Raw genomic sequence first — 20,218 nt, 5'->3', positions numbered from 1 at the left:
GGTCAGGAGGGCAGCCTGGGGTTATTAGCGAAACACTTACCAGCAGTTTGAGGTTGGACGGAGCGGAGCGTGGAGGAGGGAAAGCGTTATCGGCTATCTCCAGATCTGGGTGCAAAACCTGGAAGGAGTCAGAGTGAAGAAATGTGAGTTTATTGCTTCAGCTGGAAACGAGCGATTAGAAGTGATGAGCGCTGAGTCAGTCAATACAGACTGCAGTTTTAATATGAGCACCAAACGCAGGGTCAGGATTTCATCAGTACTGAGTGTGTGTGTGTGTGTGTGCGCGTGTTATTATTATTCAGATTTATATATCATTATTATTATATATGGGTGAGAAGTGGCTCTGTGTACGGGAGACTCACCATAGATAGCGAGCTGTGTGTGGTGTGTAAAAGAGGCTCGGGGAGCTGAGACAGATGGATACACTCTGGGATTTTTATCGTCCCTCCGTCCAGGTCAGCGATGATCACGTCAAGCTGTCAATCCCCCCCCCCCACCAACAAGCAGGTCAGAGACATGAACACTCATCATACTGTAATATAAACAATAGTGCAATATCCCAAGACTTAAACTCACCAGCTCCTGAATTTCACTCTGGAACATGGAGTGCACCCCGATGATGAAGGGCGTGGGCGAACTGAGGACCTCCAGCAGCCCAGACGGGAGGATGGGAATGTACGGGTAGCTGCCGGCAGAAAGGCTGACGATTAGCGATACTGCAGGTCAGCAACACACTGGTTTTATAGCAGATTATTCTCTTAATAACGCCGGATAAACACTACGGTGACGTGCAAAAGTTTGTGTCACACTGGGTTTCTGGGTGGGTTAACAGGCTATGAAAAATAAATAAATAAAAATAATAGTAATAATAATAATAATAATAATAATAATAAAGTGATCCTACTGAAACCACATTATCATGTTGTAATAGTAATAATAATTTGTACTTTCACAGGACAAGAGACCATTTCAGGAAAAAAAGAGAAAAAAAGACACAAACAAGAGTGGGAGACAATAAAAACTAAATAAAAAAATAATAAATAATATGTTTTCTTCACTTATTTTTTAAACAATGATATGGAAAAACTTAATAACTAGGGTCCAAGAAAACACAAAAACTGAAAAATACATATTTGCCCAAAATCTTTTAATAAGGATAAAGAAATATGTGAAGAAAATACATATTATATATATAACCAGTATTTTTTTTTTATTAAGAGGCATAAAAATGTATAATGGCAAAATAAAAACTAAAAATAACAATAATAAAAATAATAATAATAATAATACATAAATTATATAAATAGGTTATGGAAAAAAATAATGGATAGATAAATTGATCAATTTATAATAATAATAATAATAATAATAATGTAAACAAAATATACATAAATAATGATTGGTTTTGCTAAAAAAAACTAAACTGAAAAGAAATATTTTATATTTAAAAAGATAAAAAAGAAAACAAATAAAAAAATTCTTAAGTTTTAGGTTTTTACTAAGACACAAAAAGTATAACAAAAACATAAAAAAATACATAAATTGTCTAAATAAATACAACTAATAAAATATGTGATTTTTTTTTTACAAAATTCTAACAAAAAAAAAAGCTAAAGAATTTTTTTCAAACCTCATTAAAAATGAAAAAGGCAAACTAAAAATTTAGAGCTTATAAATTATTTATTACAGGACAGAATAAATAAATTAATTAATAAATGAATGGACAAATAAATAAATGAATGAATGAATCTACAGCCCAACAATCCCGCCCACTGTTAATACTTTCCCCTAAATCATTTTTTCTTACTTATGATAAAAAAACACGATTGTATGTTTACAACCACCTGTAAACCCCTCCTCTGTACAGCATGCTACATTATTTCTTTTTTCTTTGTGTTGAATCTGTCCTGTTTGTTGTTTTTCTTACACACCTGTACTTGAGAGGAAACATCAGGGCCACTAAGGCTCTGCAGGCCTCGCCGAGCCTCTGGTAGCTGGTGGAGTGGAACAGAACCTTGTGCTCGGTCAGAACGGCACAGAACAGACTCAGGACGTTCTGGATGCCTGAAATGAAATCGACAAAACAACACAAAAGTATGTTATGAGTGTGAATTCTATTAGAAAACACCTATTGAGGGGATAAACTGCTACGGTTACGAAATCTTTCTAAAAATAAAGCGGAGCTGTTTTCGACATGAGAGTCCAAGGGAAATGCTGATTGTTTCATTTCTAACCCGTGAGTCACGAACACGACCCAAATGAAGACCAAATGTCCGATGTAATGCGAAGCAGGCGAGTAAATCCGGGCGTTCCAAGGGGTCCTGGTCCTCGGAATAATTTCATGCTATGCTGAAGGCGATGGCAGCAGCTCATGTTCCACATAAATCACTAAATTATATGTAGCAGGATGATCGCAATTTGTTCACAGGACAGCGGGTTTTTGTGCATTTTGCGAGCAAATTGACAACCGGGAGGAGAGAAATGCTGTACAGTTCCTGTTATTGTTTGTTATCAACATACCGAGGAGATCGTTAATCACGGGCTTGAGAGAGCCAAACGGTGACAGAGGCATCCGCAAGGATGGCCCGGGGTCAAGGGGTCGGCTGTGTGTCAAAGTCTGAGACCCACCAACAAACAGGAACCCGATATGGACATAAGCAAGAGCTACCAATGACAAATGACAAATGATGAAGAGCTCGGGAAATGAACAGGCACTTTTTTTTTTTTTTTGCTGCCATAACAACCAACGGTTTGGTTTATTTCCTGGGATGCACATTTTCCGGAAAATTTCAGTACCGTCTGCAAATAGACACCGTGAAGCAAAATAACGATTTATGATTTATTTCTGGCTTCGAATACGCCGTGTTTACATCCCCAGCTGGTGTCCTTGGCCGCTGTCGGAATAAACGCTGCATCAGAACACAACAGGTTTCATAATTTGAAAGATATCCAGCCACACACAAACACACGCGCACACACATATATATTGTCCTCTTTCTCCCTGACCTTGAGGTATTTACTTATCAGCTGGAAACAGCTCTCCATTTCCGACCCCAAATAAATGCAGGCTGACAGACAACAAGCTGAGGGCACGCTGCAGACTAACTACTTCCTGTTACTGCGGAACAAGATGAGGCTCGAGGACCTTCTCCAACTGTGCCTCGGTACCGATTCTGAGGCAACGACTCTGCAGTTTTACCTCGATGATGCTGCGATCGGATATAAAAGGAAGTAAAAACAAAAAGCCGCCGCAAAAATGATTGAAAGAGATATACGAGAAATACGAAGACAGAAGAAATTCTCAAATCTGACAGTCTCCACTGTGGACTTTAGAAAGGAAAAAAATCTAACACACACAGACACACATTGTCTTATTCCCTGACACAAGGATGTCTTCGATAGTTCATCAATTACATATACAGGTGAAACTCGAAAAATTTGAATATCGTGCAAAAGTTCATTTATTTCAGTAATGCAACTTAAAAGGTGAAACTAATATATAAAAAAACGCCTAAATCCAAAATCTCAGAAAATTTGAATATTACGTGCAATCAATAAATAATTTTTTTTGCATGCAATATTCTAATTTTCCGAGATTGTGGATTTAGGCAGCAGGGAAGACGATTACCCATAATTCCGTATTTACTCAATACTCGTAAACCAAGACATTAGTTTTTTAGGTCAAAATTTATTAAAAATCTTTGCTCGTCCTACGGAACACTCGCAAACCACCGTACTCGAGCTTCCACAGTAATTCATCAAAACTAATAATAAAGGTAATGTTTATCCTAGAAGTAAGCGCTGTGGTCTCGCACCCACCAGGGTCAAGAGTTTCGGTTCCCATCTGTTAAGTACGCGTGTGTGACCCTCTCTCATGCTTAGTGGGTTTCCTCCAGGTACTCCAGTTTCTGATTAAGCTAATTGGCAGTCCCAAATTCCTCATATTGTATAAGTGTGTGTGTGTGCCCTGTAATTACTTGGCACCCTGTCCAGGATGTACCCTGCCTCGCAGCCCAGAGTCCCCTGGTATAGACGCCAGGCCTCCCATGAACATGAACAGGATAAGCGTTATAGAGACAGAGTGAGAACTTGAAAAAAAAAGTAAATAAAGACTGGTAAAGGATCTAGTTTTTACAGTAATAAATTGATTTTAATAAAAAAGCTGTGATGTAACATATATTTGCATTCTTTGTTTAACTTCTGTGATAAACAAGTAATAAAGCATTTTACTGGAAAATGAATGAACTCTGGGGTGAGATCAGGGGCTCCCTGAAGGATTGTATCTCTTGTTTACGTCTCGCTTTTTGCACCAGCTCTGTTGGAACGCTCCAGGACCGAGCGGTAAACAAAATAAATGACCAACTTGATTAGCTTCCAGGCTCCGTGGTTTGTTTCATTACTCACTTTATAACCAGGCAGCCGCAAAACATCCATCTTAACTCGGGCTTATTATAGACTATTAAGCGGAGCGAGCTTTAGCTTCGTGTGTGTCAGCTGGGGAAGCTGGAGCACGCTGCATGGGTCGCATGGAAACCTGGAAAAGGGGTGCGATTTAAAAGATCGTTAATATCACTTAGCTTAAACGAACGGCGACCAAACTCGTCACTTCGACAGAGTCCTGTTTTTTTTCCCCCCCAAGTTCAAGTGGGTAGGCTGTAACTTTTTACATCTTGTAGAGTGCGTGTTTGTTCTGGGTTTGAACCACGCTCACCTACGAGGTCTCGCGTGACAAAGAGAGAGAGCCTCGCTGCATATAAGCACGTTATCGGAGCACGTAGACACGCGGGACGTCCGACAATAAAATGGATATTCTGGAATTCGCATTAAGATGCTACACATATGAGGCTAATCACGGCTCTTGTCTGGAGTTCGGTGGACGTGGGACACGTGCGTCGGACGTTTGACATAAGCCAGGCTCATGAGAGGTTTGAGATGTGGATAATTTGTCCGGCGTATAAACTCTCAACCTTTTCTCTCAACCTGATAAAGTGCATATCTGTGATAAACGGTTATGAATTGCTCGTTTCGAATCGCCGCATGCTAACTATTAGAGCATTCCACAGGAGGTCACCGCGCCTGCCTGACGTTTTCATATGATACCTCGCTTTATGCGTTTTCGTTTCATGAGATGGGAGAATTATTTCCACTCCTTTGAAACAGTTTGATGTTTCCTTTGACTTTTCCTCACCTTTAACACAATGTACAAAATGTGCTTGAGAACGTTGCGCAACCGCGCTGAAACAGACATCGCAAAAATGTGCATTTATGGGATTGTTGCACAATAGGCCTAATAGAGTTTACACTGCTCTGTCATCACCTTAAGAAATGATAGGTCTGTCTACACTATAGAAACACACACACACACACACACACACACACACACACACACACAGAGAGAAAAACCTCATACTAACCAGATTTCTGCGAAATTTTAACTCCAAAGATCATGTATTTAATGCTTTGACCAATAAGCTGCTTGGCAAATCTACCGTGCAGTTGGTTTAGTCCAGTAAACTTTCGTTAAGTCCAATGACCCATAAAGCATCTCTAACCAGAGGCTTCCAGTCTAGACAATGCTTTCTTAATCAGGTTTAACAAATCACCAGTCAAGAACTGCTAGTCAAATCCAATGAACTGTCAATCAGGTCCAATGAGCTGCTCCTCATTTCCAGTCAGCTGCTGGTCAAGCCCAATGGACGGCTAATAGAGTCCAGATAGCTGATAGACAAAACCAGTGAGCTGCAAGTCGAGTCCAGTGACTTGCTAGTCATGTCCATTGAACTGCTACGCTAGTCCAGTGAGCTTATATCCAAGTCCATACAAGTCCAGTGAGCTTATATCCAAGTCCCATAAGCTGCTAGTCAAACCAGTTGAACTGCTAATCTAGTCCAGGTAGTTGCTAGTCAAGTCCAAATTAGTCCAAGGTCAAGTCCAATAAACTGCAAGTTAATATATATAATAAACTCACTGTGTGAGTGCGAGTAAGTGCGTATGTTAGTGAATGAGTGAGTGAGTGTGTGAGTGAGCGTAAGTGCATAAAAGAGTGAATGAGTGAGTTAATAAGTGTGCGTGAGTGAGTATGAGAATAAGTGAGCGAGTGAGAAAGTCAGTAACTGCATGTGTGTATTTTAAAGAAATGAGAGAGTGCATGTGTGTGTAAGTGAATAAGTGAGTGAGTGCATGTGTGAGTGAGTGAGTAAATGACTGAATGTGTGAGTGAGTGAGTGAGTGAGACCCACCTAGCTGCTGGAAGAGGAGCGCAACACTTTTATTGGAAACAGGCAGGTCGTCATTTAGTGGAGTCTGTATCAGCTGTCGGTCTCCGGCTCCGAGAGAAAAGAGCTTCTGCAAACACACACACAGTGACGTGAACACACACAGCATCATTACATTTCCACCGACATTAAAAACACTTGGACTCGTGGAAAGCTTTAAGCCACAACTGAAGACCGGAGAACAGCAAATGCTACTGTACGAAACAACGCTGCTCCCAGACATGTGTGACAAGTGTTTAGTGTGTGATAGTGTACGCTGTCATGTTAAATTTTCCCTGCACTGTTACCACATCCCCACGGGATTCTTTTTAGCCAGCGCAGTAGTAGTCTTACAGAGAAAACCCCAAATCATAGGTTCCCCCCAAAATAAACGTCTACGTGCAAAATAAATGTGCAGACGTCTACAGCAATACGAGGCAAAGTCAAACTGTGTGTGTGTGTGTGTGTGTGTGTGTGTGTGTGGATCTAAAGAGCGACATTTAGCACCAAGCAAACAAAACATGAAGTGAAAGCTGGACAGGAGTCGCTGCTGGACTCTGCGTTTTCTCAGGTTCATACACGAGGAAGTTTGGAAGTCGAGCTGAAGGATGCGTTTGCTCCGTTCCTCCGGTTTTATACCTCGAGCTCCGCTTCGTCTCGCCATGCAGCTGGGAGGATTAACGGCTGCTGCAGGAGGGATTTTGAAACGTATCAGTGCATTACACCAAAAGCTGTAAATTCTCCTCAAGATCTTTTTTCCCCCAAACATATCTGTCTGCATTCTTTCCTTTCATTCTGGAATGGGATTTCTTTCTTTATTTATTTTTTTATTTATTTTATTTTCCATCAGATGAAACTACGAGAAAATAATCATAAAAAGACAGACGCATAAAAACTAACCCACCGAACAAAATCTTTTTATGTGCACTAAAAAAAAAGTGAAAAAAAAAAAACACTTTTACTACAAATATCTGCAGAAGTGCTTGTATTGAGACAAAACCAGCTGAGTGTATAAACACGTAATACATCTGTTACAAAATGAATAGTAACATATCAAAAATGCAATCTTAATAACTTTACCCATGCCTTTTTTTTTGTTTGTTTGTTTTTTGGCTCTGGATTGGTGCGGCTGATCCCCCTGGATTCTCATGCACAAAAGTCTCAAGAGTCCCAGAACAGAACAAGATACGCCATCGTACACAACTCACTTTCTGCACATATTTCATAAAAGACATAAATTCAGAAGCAAAAGTGCTTTAATATCAAATGATAGAACTAACTAGAAAGGTACTCGAAAGGTACATATTCTGAAGGAAATGTGAGTATAATGACTACAGGATCAGTTGCTAAGGTGCTCAAAAGTGGTCGCTAGGGCGTGGCTTGACAGCTTCACAATAAACCTGAGAGACTGATTGGTTGCCTGAGTAAAATCAGCCCCATATCTCCATGGCAACAGGATCCACAGTTAGGTTCAGTTTCAAAGTTCCTGTGGAAGTTACTGTACCATAGTAGGGAATCCTGATATGTGTGCACATCCTGTTTCAATGGGAAGTACCCTCACCATAATAACTTAAGGAAGACGTTTTAAAATTGATCGATGTAATTGACACGAAGTTTAGATAATAAAAGTCTTATCCACACTGCTTATAGTGTAGCGTAATACAATTTTCACGCATCCCCTTAGTGATAAAATCTCATAATAAAATAAACAGCAATAAAATGAACACACAGAGTAGCTAACTACAATGTATAGAATAATAATAACAATGTGTATATAAATATAAAGCAAGCCCTGGGATCGTTTCCGGGAACACTTGACATTAGAACTGAACCGATTCCTCGAGTAATTCGATTAATTAAAAAAATGATCGAGGCAAAATCTTCTGCCTCAAAGCTTCTCTTGATGAATTTTAAAAGCTTGCGTTATGCGTTAAAGCTTGCAATTATTTGTTTGGCGTGACACAGCGCGCTTCTGGGTGCAAGCCGCCAGTAAACACAGACGAAGAAGAAGCGCTTAAGTCACCCACAAAGCGGAAGGAGACGCAAACAGTTAGCTGTGTATTGATTTGGGGGGTGCGTTCTGTTGCGAGCTGCAAATTGGAAAAGAGCGATATAAAAAAAATTTATCAATGTATTGTGAATAATAACAATGTTTATTTTTGATAAAAAAGCTGTATGCATTTAAAAAATAAAAGTGGATTTTTATAAAAAGAAAGTTTCTCTTATGTTTTATTGCTGTTTAATTAAGCAAAAGTACATTTTATTCGATTACTTGATTAATCAATAATTTTTTGGTAGAATACTCGATTACTAATATATTCGATAGCTACAGCCCTACTTGACACCAAAAGTCTGGTTCCTTTCGATCAGTGAGAACACAATCATTCCAGGCTCTGGACCCGTGTCCAATCAGATATAGATTGAATCAGATGATAAATCAGTTTCTTTTTTAATCATCACACACTCTGGTTCAGCTGTTCTGTGAATTGTGATTGCTGCCAAGCATAGCGAACCAGGACGTGTTGGTTGAAAATGCCAACATAAACCAAAGCATGGGTTTTTCATTTTGTGAATTAGACTCTGTTAAATATCCTGTAGCTTTCTCGCCTGCCATGCGTAAGGCCCGGGTACGGTTTCCCACCTGATGCCGAGACCCCAGCCACTGGATGCAACGCAGGTCCCAAACCCAGATAAAAATGGAACGCTTTTGTCAGAAAGGGGATCCGGGGTAAAAACCTGAGTTGTTGTGTGGATCAGACGATCCAGTGTGGAGCCCTCCCAACGCGAGGGAGCAGCCGTCAGACCAAAGACTCTTTTAAATATCTGGAAAAGGGTGCGCTGTAACACACTTTACCAGACTAAATACAGCCATCAGCACCAATTAGACATCCTTTGGTTTCCCAACATGAGGCGACATCTGCTTAGAAAGTTATGGACATATAAAGACTAATACGATCAGACAAGTGTCGAGCTGGTATTTGGTGAAAAACAGTAGCAAAGTCGAGTTAATCCCGTCTGAGTAGAGTCTGAAGCACGTAAAATAATCTTCAATGTGCTTTTCCATTCTGTAATTTGGTGATTTCTTTTTATGTTATTTTTAGATGAAGGGGTTTATTTTGTTAAGTCATCTCCCATATCCGGCATAACGAGATGTTAACGTTATTTAAAATGACACAGCTCATTTATAAATTTTGGCACCTTTAAATTAGCATAGATGACCGCAGGGGGAAAAATAAACTCTCTGGTATGGTGAAACATTCCTAACATCTGGCATAAGGACCCCGTCTGCTTAACTAAAGTCTCAAGTGTAAATACAGGAGGTGAGAAGAGACGCCTCCTCTCTGACACCGCCACGCTTCTGGCCCGACCCGAGCGAGCCAATTAACCCCGAGCGACCCTCTGCTGTAGCCCTGGCGCCCCCCCACCCCCCTGAGTTCAATTCCATCCTATGTGGGTCAAAGGTAAAGGTATTTAAAGAATTGTTGTTTGGCTGAGTAATGTCTCACCTGGGAGCCTCCGGCTATAGGCACGGTGCATGTCAGGAGGTTCGCCACGAGGCTCTCCAGAGGGAAGTTCAGAGTGTCGATGTAAACGGTGTAGATCAGCCCCAAACAGCCCTGAGGAAGAGAGAAGAGTCAGATACCAGAAGAACACACTGGTTCAATTAAGAGCTGACATCTGATTGGAAAGACAGAAAAAAAAAAAAAAAGTCTGCACATTACACACACTAAAGCCTTTCAGGGGCTCTTAGTAAAATTTAATAGGGTTTAAGCATCACTGACAGGAAATGCCACCACCAAGACTAATTTCAGGCGCAAGAATGCGCCTAAAGGTTTACAAACATCAATCTGATGAGTACCACAGAGCAACCATTCTGGTCATCTTTCACAATAGCATCTGGAAAACTAAAGCTGGAGAAAGTGCGCAGGGAACAAACGAACCTGCAGCTAGCTCTTGTTAGGGTTATTGATGCTGGCATGAACTACAGCTGTGAATCAGAGCTAGACTGGAGATTGGAATTAACTTTAAAGCGCTGAGATTTTCCATTCAATTCAATTCAATTCAACCGTTCGCTGATGTTTACTCTCTGATTTGTCTCAATCAGCTGTATTTCATACATATTTTGATCTAATGAGAACTACATAAAATATCTAATATGCATTAAAACATTGTGCAACTTATTCCGTTGTTGATTGTACAAGGCATGACACTTAAACAAAAGTGAAAAAATCTCTTTTTCCTGCGAATCTTTCGCTCCACATTCCAGTCAAGTAGGTCTTACCGCTCATAAACTCGAAAGAAGAAGCGATACTCTTGCAAAATCATTGTATTTGCAGAAGGGACAAAAAAAAAAAAAGCTGTGCTATATTTTTAAGAAACCTGTTAATTTTATACCAAAAGAATTTTTTTTTAAGGAATGATTAAATCGTAAAAATCTATGAAATCAGACGGTTTCAGCATAAACGCCTCAGTTTAACTCGTTCACCTCATACCACACCTGCTGCCCTAAACACATCGGGATTACAGATGACGAACGGTCTATTCAGGATCAGGTATGTGGAAACGTGCAATTAAATACAGTGAAAAACTGTTACATAACTCACCTGTTCTTCTTGCTAAACTCGATGTTAATGATGTTTTTATCTAAAACATGATGTCTGCTGCAATTATTAAAGGGAGATTAAAAGACTTTGATTTGCTAAAGGACGACGTCTTACTTTTTACCTGGTAATACGAGGGTTGTTCGAGTCAAACTGGGACTTGTGATGAAAATTCTAAACTAATTTATTAATTTATATATAATTTATTTCTAACTAAGACCTTTACAGAAGACTTCAAGCATGGTACGGTGATGAGACACTTAGCCGCAGTAAAACATTTGAACGTTTAAAAGAAGGCCGATCGTCCATAAATAACGATCCTGCTTAAAGTGGCTCGGAGCCCTCTTCAGTGAACATTCAGCGAGTGAAACGACTGATCCTTAAAAATCGACGGATAACTTGTTGCCAACTTATTAAAGAAATGCATTTGTCAGTGTGAACTGTTCACATAATCATTTACCAGCACCACTTGCACATTACAGGAACTCGGCAGGGAGGGAGTTATACTCACACCCTGGGAGCCCGGGGTTTTAGATGTGAAGTAAGGCAGACAGTCTCATCGTGGCTGTGGTGTACTGAGAAAACTTTCTACCATGATGGTGTCCAAGCACTAGTGACACACTGGAATAAGCGCATTAGGGACGCAATCAATAAAACAAGGATTGCACTTTGGGAGCATCCAACTTCATTTGCAATTACCCTTTGAGGCTTTCCCTCCTTATGGAGGATGTCAATGATGGTTTTCTGCACAACTGTCAGGTCAGCAGTCTTTCCCATGATTGTGCTTCCGACTGAACCAGACTGAGAGACCATTTAAAGGCTCAAGAACCCTTCGCAGGTGTTATGACTTAATTAGCTGATTAGAGTTGGACACTTTGATTCTAAAATATTAAACCTTTTCACAATATTTAAATTTTCTGAGATTGTGGATTTGGGGTAATCAGAAATCATAATCAACTCAATTATGACAAATCACAGCTTGAACTATCTTGCTTTGCATGTAATGAGTCTACCTCATATATTAGTTTCACCTTTTAGGTTGCATTACTGAAATAAATGAACTTTTGCACGATATTCTAATTTTTCGAGTGTTATTCGTATTTACTTGTTTCAAGTTTACTGTACTGATATTTATTTATAAATAACTGTGTGAATAATATATTTAACCGTAAATAAACTTTAGATTCCAAAAACTAAATTACAACTGTAGTGCTTAAAATGCACCAGCACACACGGATATGGATTTAATGTATACAATCACCTCATGGAGTGCTGTTAATAACACAAGGCCATATTTTAGACAGCAATAAATTGTGTTTGTGTGTGCATGCGTGTGTGCTTGCATTACCCTGAATATTTCTGGAAAATCTAATCTGGAGACCAGAATTAGACTTTTTGGTGCAAACGCTTGAGCTGGCTGGATCAGACCATCCTCTTCCTCATCTTCGTCTCCGTCGCCCTGTAGCGTCTTAGTGCCCTGAAGAAAAATCAGGGAGATGTCAGTGATGTGAATTACAGTAATGTGACACAAACAACAGGGAATTTTGCTTGGATAGAAATTAGGCCTTGTTTATTTACAGCTCATCACGCTGCCGTGGGTTCTTTATGCCAACTTTTTTTTTTTTTTAGCATGTAGAAATTAAATCCTGTTTTTATTTCGATCCTTGTATCGTTTCGAGGAGGAAGACGATATCTGTTGAACAGGGATCTTAATCATTTAGAGCTTATGCTCAGCTCAGATGCAAATTTAAAAAAGGAGCAAAACATCAACACGATCACATGATCGCAGCTAAAATTTAATCCATGCTTAGTTCACATTAGTACAGCGTTCACTAAAGCTGCACCCAAAAATAAATAAATAAATAAAAATTGCTAATGCTGAAAAAAATGCTCAAAAATGAATTGCACATGCTCAGAAGTTTACAACAAAGAGCAAATCGAGTTAGTGGGGCCCGCATACCACAAGCGCATGAGCTCATGGTGAATTCACACAGCCCGGGGACGCACACGTTGCGATATGAGAGATTAGGTTTATACGCTAATGACAGAAATCCGAGAGGAAATAAAAGTCGAGCCCACGTGTCGTCCTATTAATAGACCTCGATCCTAGAAAAACTGTGTAATTGTATAATTGGCGACTGGCTTGTCCAGGAGACCTTTCCAGTGGCCTGCGGGATTGTTATTCTAACCCATGAGCCTCACCGAATGCAAACTGTGCTCCAGAGTCACAGAGGCTGAAAACAGAATCAATTACGTTCGACTCTGTGGAAAGAAATGGAATGCTTGAATGAAACGACATCATAGTGAAGATTAAATCTGTGCAAAAAAATAAAATAAAAATCTAATGTTTCCATTTCCTTAATATGTCAATGATTTAATAGAAAAAAAAGGCCATAAATGCGGGGCGGACTTTTTGAAATTATTAGCGCCTTCAGCTTCTTATTTCTAAATTTTAAGAATGTGCGCAGAACTGAGCAACAAAACGATGTGAGAAAAATAAACAATATATATTCTTAATCAAAAATCTTTCATAGCTATCAGTTCTTTTGTCCAATCGAAAACAAATCGGATTGGGACCTGGGTATCATGATAACATCGTATCAGCTGATCCCTGGTGAGACATAAGAGTTACGTTAAGTGACATCAGCAAAGTTGTATAAACAACCTGCCATCATTTAGACATTTCCACTAAAGATATATTTGTAGATAGAATAAAAAAAAGAATAAACCGTTTTAAATTTCATCGAGAGCATGCTTTAGCTTGCTGAAAATGTATTTGTTAACTGAATATAAATGCAAACTAAATGCTGGTAATTTGATCCAGATTGAAAATGTTATTTAACTAGACATGTTTCAGTTTTAATGTGATTTTAGGAAAATCAAGCATAAACCTTAGAATTTTCCCAATAGCCCTAATTTCCTGTGCAGAATTCATTACTTCCTGTCTGGCTACAGGAGATTTTGACATCAGTAGCTGCTTTGGCAGGGTATAGTTATTATTATTATTATTTTTTAAAGATGTCAATCCTGTAAGTAAAGGGAAAGAACGCCTAACAAAGTTGTTCAACATAAACTTGGATTTTTACTAATTATTTAAACAGAGAACAGAAAAAGCTAAAAGCTGATCGTTTTGATTCATATATATTTTCTCACACACGTTATACTAATTTCCATAATTTTGATTCTGTGAAGCTGCTTAGCGAAAAAGACTACTGGTAAACGCACTATGCGAATAATGCGCACTCTGCAGCAGAGTATGTTACTGGTGTAGAGCTGTGATTTTAAACTCTGGCCCTGGGAGGCCACGGCCCTGCACATATTAGTGTTTCAGAGTAATCAACTAATTAACAGTCCTTTCTTGATTGAAGTGGGTGTCCATAGGCACATTACCATCTAGACCTCCAGCAATACGCTATAGAACCACCGACCTAAACTCTAGATTTCCGCTGACACATGAACCTCAGATTTTCTTACTCATAAACGACGTTCAATTCGACCATTGTTGTTTAAGCGGAAGTGTGGGGTTTTTTTCTGCCCGGCAGTAAAAACCCAGCTGTATGACTATAAGGACCTATTGTATTAAAAGTGCAAAATTTGGGATGATGATTCATTCTTCAATGAGTTGTGCTAAAAAGAAATGTAAAAACAAATATTTCACTTTATTTTCTTTTTCCAAATATGAAACTTATAAGGAGTTCTGTTGCACCGAATCTGGTTCGAATTGCCCCATTTGAGCCTCTGTAATGCACATAAGCTCAATGTAGCTCGGTGGCCACCTTTCAGACCCTGCTGACTTGCCTCTTTATTGCCTTCTTGCTCAGACAATGAAAACATGCCATGAGAGCCACGGCATCTTCCGTGGGGAGCGTTGGGATTAAAATACCCCCACAGATGGGAAACACATTTCGGCGTTATTGAGAGGATTTGGCTCAATTACTGGGGAAAATACATCCATAGCTGCTGTTTCCAATCAGATGAAATTGGCTTGAATACTTCAAATTCTGTAGTGTTCCATTAAACCGTCAATTAAACCCGGATCTTTTAAATATTGCATGGGTTTAATAGTTTATTAATAGTTTAATAGTTGCTTTGTGCTGTGGCAGGTTTGTGTCCTTAAAATAAATAGCGTGTAAAGTTTCCTATACTTAGCGAAATTATTGTTACTCATTTAATAAACGACTTGTGTTACAGCGCTGCCGAATTCTTCATTTTGTTTGGTCAGAAGGTGTTGGACTGTTTCTTTTGAAGTTTGTATTAATGTGCCTGTTCTAATACTTTATCCTTTCTATAGCTACGTAATCGAAGTCTAATAATAGATGCTTGATTAACATTTATGGAAGGAGTCTCCACTGTGAGCTCGGTGTAACACCCAGATTTAAAGCTGTAACTTTTTTTAGTCTTACATCTTCATAAGAAAGACACTGGTGAGAAAATACCGGTCTAAATGTGGCAGAAGAAATAGCAGAAATCCGCAGGCAGATCTTGAAATACTCGCACGGAAGTCTTGCGATCCGTTCCACAGGGGCAGGATCGGTATTTCCTGCTCCCTGTTCAGGGAACGTTAGTTAAGGAAACTTCCTTTGACAAATTCCTTCATTACAGAGTAACCTGTTACACTACTGAAATAGAGCATAAAAACCAACAACATAAGACATTTACTGCACTACTGAAACGCTATAAAACTTGTTATTTAATAATGAACAGGGCACGAGATTATTGCTAGAAGTAATCTCCTTTTCAGCTCCAGCCAAAAGTTTGACACCTGACCATACAAACAGTTTGGACACATCTTGGTCCAAATTCCATGTTCTTTTCTGACTTTCTTTTTTTTTTTTCTACACTGTAAAAAAATCCTGAAGTCGTCCAAAATATACAATAATCTCTTTTAACCAGGTGATATTGGGATGTATCTGCTACTTCTGCTCTGTAAAGACTTTATAATGGCTCTAATCTGCGGTGCTGGCTGTTAATTGGTGATTTCTGAGGCTGGTGACTCTAAATGAACGTCTCCTCTGCAGCAGAGGTAGATTTTGGTCTTGCTTTCTTGGGAAGGTCTTCATGAGAGACAGTTTCATCATGGAGTTTGACAGCTTTTGCAAAATGCACTTGACACAATACTGTTCTTGCAAGAACCACTCCAGAACAGCTGACCTTCATGTCTTAAAATAACAACTGACTGCTGTTGTTGTTACACGATTACCTAATACCATGTGTGTTATTTCATAGTTTTGAAATCTCCTGTATCATTGCATAATGTAGAAAAAAAAAATCAATAAACAAAAATGAATTAGAATGTGCGTCCAAACGTTTGACTGTCAAAGTCCTGTGCAGACACCTTGAGTCGCTTTACTCCAAACTTAACACACAATGTCTTCATGGATCCCACTTTGTGCACAGGAGCGCTGTAATGCTGGAAGAGGTTTGAAATTCTTCGTTCCACTGAATGGAAATTGTCCTTATTTTGTTGTATTAATTTGTGTTAAAGAGTGTGTTAATAATTAAATCAGTTCATTATTTTAGTAAACTGTTGAAACATCTCTGATTCGTGAAAGAAATGTAAACAAAATGTTTGGTAAAACTTTTTTATTATTTCTTGAATCATTTGTGATGCTGCTCCATCAAGGCCATCTATAATATCCGATTAGAGCGATCTATGCCGTGGCGTTGTGTGTGTGGACAGAATAAATAATGAAAGGCATAAATAACGTAGCGAAGAGGGCCATCGGGAGGCATTAATGTCTTGTCTGATGATGAACAATATTTTTTTTGGTGTTCATGGGAGTGAAGACACAGCAGCTGCACTCATCAGGGTGGCCTTGGGCGCTCGTCAGGAGAACACGGGTGAAGAGGATAAAAGTCTCTCTTTAAAAAAATTAAAATAAAAAATCACAAGACGACCAGGCAGTGCTAGCCAGCAGCCGGGGGCCATCACACCCTCCAGAGACCTGATGTGCTCCTCGTCCTGGCCAAAATGTTACGTAAGGCCAGAAATGCGCAGCTGTCTTTATCATACTCATAGATTTTTTAAAAATTCAACTAACTAACAAATAAATAAATAAAGGTTTATGGGACACATTTGTCTCAGATATGTTTTTCTGACCGTAAACTCATATTTAACATAAAACACTTTATAATAGTATATTTGCATTAAATATTCAATTCAAATCTAATTTTGTTTAAAAGGTAAAGAAGACAAACAAAAAGATAAATCTCCATGGCAACTGTGAAGCATGGTGAAGGTGATGTTAAAAATAACTAACTCAACCACATGGTAGGAATTTTTTTTACAGAACATCTAAAATCAAACCAAACAAAATACTTTGGTTAATGCGGATTAACTCGTGATAAGGTTCGCTGATGTGAACTCACGACTCTTCCTGCATGCTCGCAGGAAGACTGACGCCGATGTTAAATGGTCTGATTCCCGAACGTGGTGGTAAACTAATTAACCTTTCCAAGTGCTCTAACTGTAAGATGTAATTTCACTGTGATTCACTGCATCTAAAAGTGTGATATGTTTGCTCGTAATGACCGGGTTTAAATTCCAGATGCTGGCTTGGCGTTCAAGTGCTATTGTCAGGGTGTTTAGCAGGATGTTTGAGATATAGCTTGGACTTTTTTATTTATTTATTTTTTTTAGTCATTGGGAAAGAACCTTAACGGTTTCTTAACATCTAAAGTAGTTTTCCGTTTACAGACTAAACTTTATAGTGCCTGTTGCTGGAATTTTAATGGAGTCCCATTTTAAACCCTCAAGCATGAATCTCTAAAAACCATCAAGGGGGTGAGTGGGAGGGGGCAAAAAAATTTTGCGGGAAGACGTGGGTTTGTTCTTACAGTGACAACAAAGAGAAATGTCAAGAAAAAATGGGAAGCTCAGGGAAATTATGAGAGACTCTGAGGTTTTATAAAGGAAGGAAATTACAATACACCCTTCTGATCATTTTATTTGGCTAATATTATAAGGATTATTTAAAATGTGATATCTTTTTTTGGCTGCACAGTGGCTTAGTGGTTAGCACCGTCACCTTGCACCACCAGGTCCTGAGTTCGATTACCGCATCAGGTCTGTGCGCATGGAGTTCCCATGTTCTCCCTGTGCTTGGTGGGTTTCCCCTGGCTCATTGGCATTTCCAAATTGGCTGTAGTATCTGAATGTGTGTAAATGCTGACCGGAGATCCTACCATGGTCATATAAATAGAAATAAATATAATGGTCACCATTGGCCTCCATGGTCTCTAGTTGGATTACAGAGGTTTCTACTTGGATGAATTCATATCTTTTTTAGCGTTTGATCCGTTTCAGAATCATGTCATTTAAATTTAGGTGCACCATCCAGCTGAGTTTTTAAAATTGCCACAGCTGGTAAAATGATCACTCTCACCTCTCTCTCATACTTAGGGATGGGAAACGAAAACCGGTTCTTGTTGAGAACCGGTTCCCAGTGTTTCAATTCCTCGGAATCGTTTGCAAACGAATCCCTTAACGATTCCAGTGGGCACGAATGACGTCATCGCGCGCATTGCGTAACTTACGCACGTTGCGTAGCTTACGCTCAGTCAATAGTAAGCATGGCGCCTAAGCGGAACAAACGCTCAAAAGTCTGGTTGTATTTCACCAAAAAACATGAAAATAGGGCAACTTGCAATACTTGCAGCGTAGATATTTCCTCAAAGGGAGGAAATACCACTAACATGCTAAAACATTTGCACACACAGCATGCAATAACTATAAAAGAATGTTGCGTTTTCGATCCTCTCCGGACTAACAGTTCTCAAATCAACAATTTGTTGTCCCTTTTCTTCCAAATGAGAATCGATAAGGGAATCGTTAAAGAATCGAATCGTTAAGCAGAATCAAAAATGGAATTGGAATCGTAAAAATCTTACCAATTCCCATCCCTACCCATACTCTCCATAAACATAGCATTCTCACTTCATGTAGAAATGTCTTATTGAGGTTTTACCTGCAGGTTGACCTCAGCCTCGTAAAAGGTCAGACAGGAGCAGTAGTGTCGGTCCGAATCGATGTCTGTCAGCACCACTGTAAAGAACGTCGGAGGCTTCCTTTCACGAGACAGTCTCCATCCTCCTGGCTGACTAAACTGTGGAAAGAGAGACACACATAATATGTATGAGGTTAGATCTCACATGTCAACATCATCAAGCAGAAAGATAAAGAGCATCTTATTTGATGATCAAACAATCTCAAGAGTTGCACTTAAAGGGTTCCTGAGTGGGGCAAGAGAAAAGCTGCAAGAGTTGGTGCAAGGGTTCCCGGGTATAGCTGGGGAATCAGGAATGACTTTACGCTCACCAGTCTATCAGAGTGACACAGAGTCAGAAAGTGCGAGGGATTTTGGGCACCTGTGACATGGTGGGTATGTAGAAAAAGACAAATAGAGTCTTCTTGACAATAGAAACAAATAAAGTCTTAGTACTAATATATAATCGTTCTTCTTCTGCTGTTATGATAACCTTATACACTCACCTGGGAAGGCTTTCCACTGAATTGGGATAGGCTTATGAGGATTTGTCTAATCAGCCACCAGTACAAGAAGACAGAAAATGATCTTGGGCCAGAAAGCCTGATGCACACCAAAAATACACCACATGGCCAAACGTTAGTAGGCACCAAACAATGTTAGGAAGCTAGGGTTAAGATAAAATTTGCTTTCTTTAAAGCAGACTGGCAGTTCCGAAACCAACCTACCACTAGTACCTGAGAAAACCAGGCCTTTGAGAATTTATGAGCGAGGTGGTTTGAAGACAGTCAGGGTACATCCCAGCCAGGAATGATACCAGTGTCTAGGACTGAGAAATGCCAATTGCTAAGCAAGAATATGTGCTAGATTTGCTATGCACCTTCTACCTGGATTTGTGGCTCTAACTGTTGCAGGATATGTTTCTGACCGCTACAAACACTTGAGACACCTTTAATATAGTACATGTAGCTAAGCCGTCCCCACAATTCATGACTTTAGGGAGACACCAATTACTTTTTATTAATTATCTGAAAGAACAAATTTCCTCAGACATACTTCAAGCACATCTGTGAAGGCTTTCTACAACGAAGAAGCCTCCATTTTTTTGTTACATATACCTTAAACGAATAGCCCTGTACTCGAGGGTCAGCCGCAATTTATTGGAAGCTTTGCGGTGTTTGGCAAGACTTGTGTTGACCCTGCCACTTTCTGATCATTAAACCAGAAACTCAACCATTTAAGTCACCACTGGCCTTGAAGCGTGGTTCTGTGGGTTTATTCAGCCTCAAGTGCATGAGTGAGGTCTGGCCTTGATGTTGGGCGAGGAAGCTTCAGGTCCAGTCCACATTTCAGTTCATATCAATGTGGTTTAGTAGGC

The 20,218-nt window shown here is 39.5% G+C and overlaps 1 protein-coding gene across 2 annotated transcripts in view; it reads right to left on the bottom strand.

Annotated features, from left to right (window-relative positions):
• Positions 1 to 20,218, bottom strand: part of sbf2 (SET binding factor 2) — a 138,207-nt gene that overhangs the window by 73,348 nt on the left and 44,641 nt on the right. For both annotated transcript variants that reach the window (XM_053513038.1, XM_053513039.1), the window contains exons 3-10: positions 18,823 to 18,960; positions 12,204 to 12,332; positions 9,761 to 9,871; positions 6,240 to 6,345; positions 1,932 to 2,064; positions 577 to 685; positions 363 to 476; positions 41 to 118 (exon numbers count right to left, since the gene is read on the bottom strand). In XM_053513038.1, coding sequence (XP_053369013.1) covers positions 41 to 118; positions 363 to 476; positions 577 to 685; positions 1,932 to 2,064; positions 6,240 to 6,345; positions 9,761 to 9,871; positions 12,204 to 12,332; positions 18,823 to 18,960 — 918 coding nt within the window. The remainder of the gene's footprint in view (positions 1 to 40; positions 119 to 362; positions 477 to 576; positions 686 to 1,931; positions 2,065 to 6,239; positions 6,346 to 9,760; positions 9,872 to 12,203; positions 12,333 to 18,822; positions 18,961 to 20,218) is intronic.

Source organism: Clarias gariepinus, chromosome 15, assembly GCF_024256425.1.
Source record: "Clarias gariepinus isolate MV-2021 ecotype Netherlands chromosome 15, CGAR_prim_01v2, whole genome shotgun sequence".
In the NCBI taxonomy this organism is placed as follows: domain Eukaryota; kingdom Metazoa; phylum Chordata; class Actinopteri; order Siluriformes; family Clariidae; genus Clarias; species Clarias gariepinus.
The sequence above is the reverse complement of the archived record's forward strand: the minus strand, read 5'-3'. Positions and strand labels throughout refer to the sequence as shown.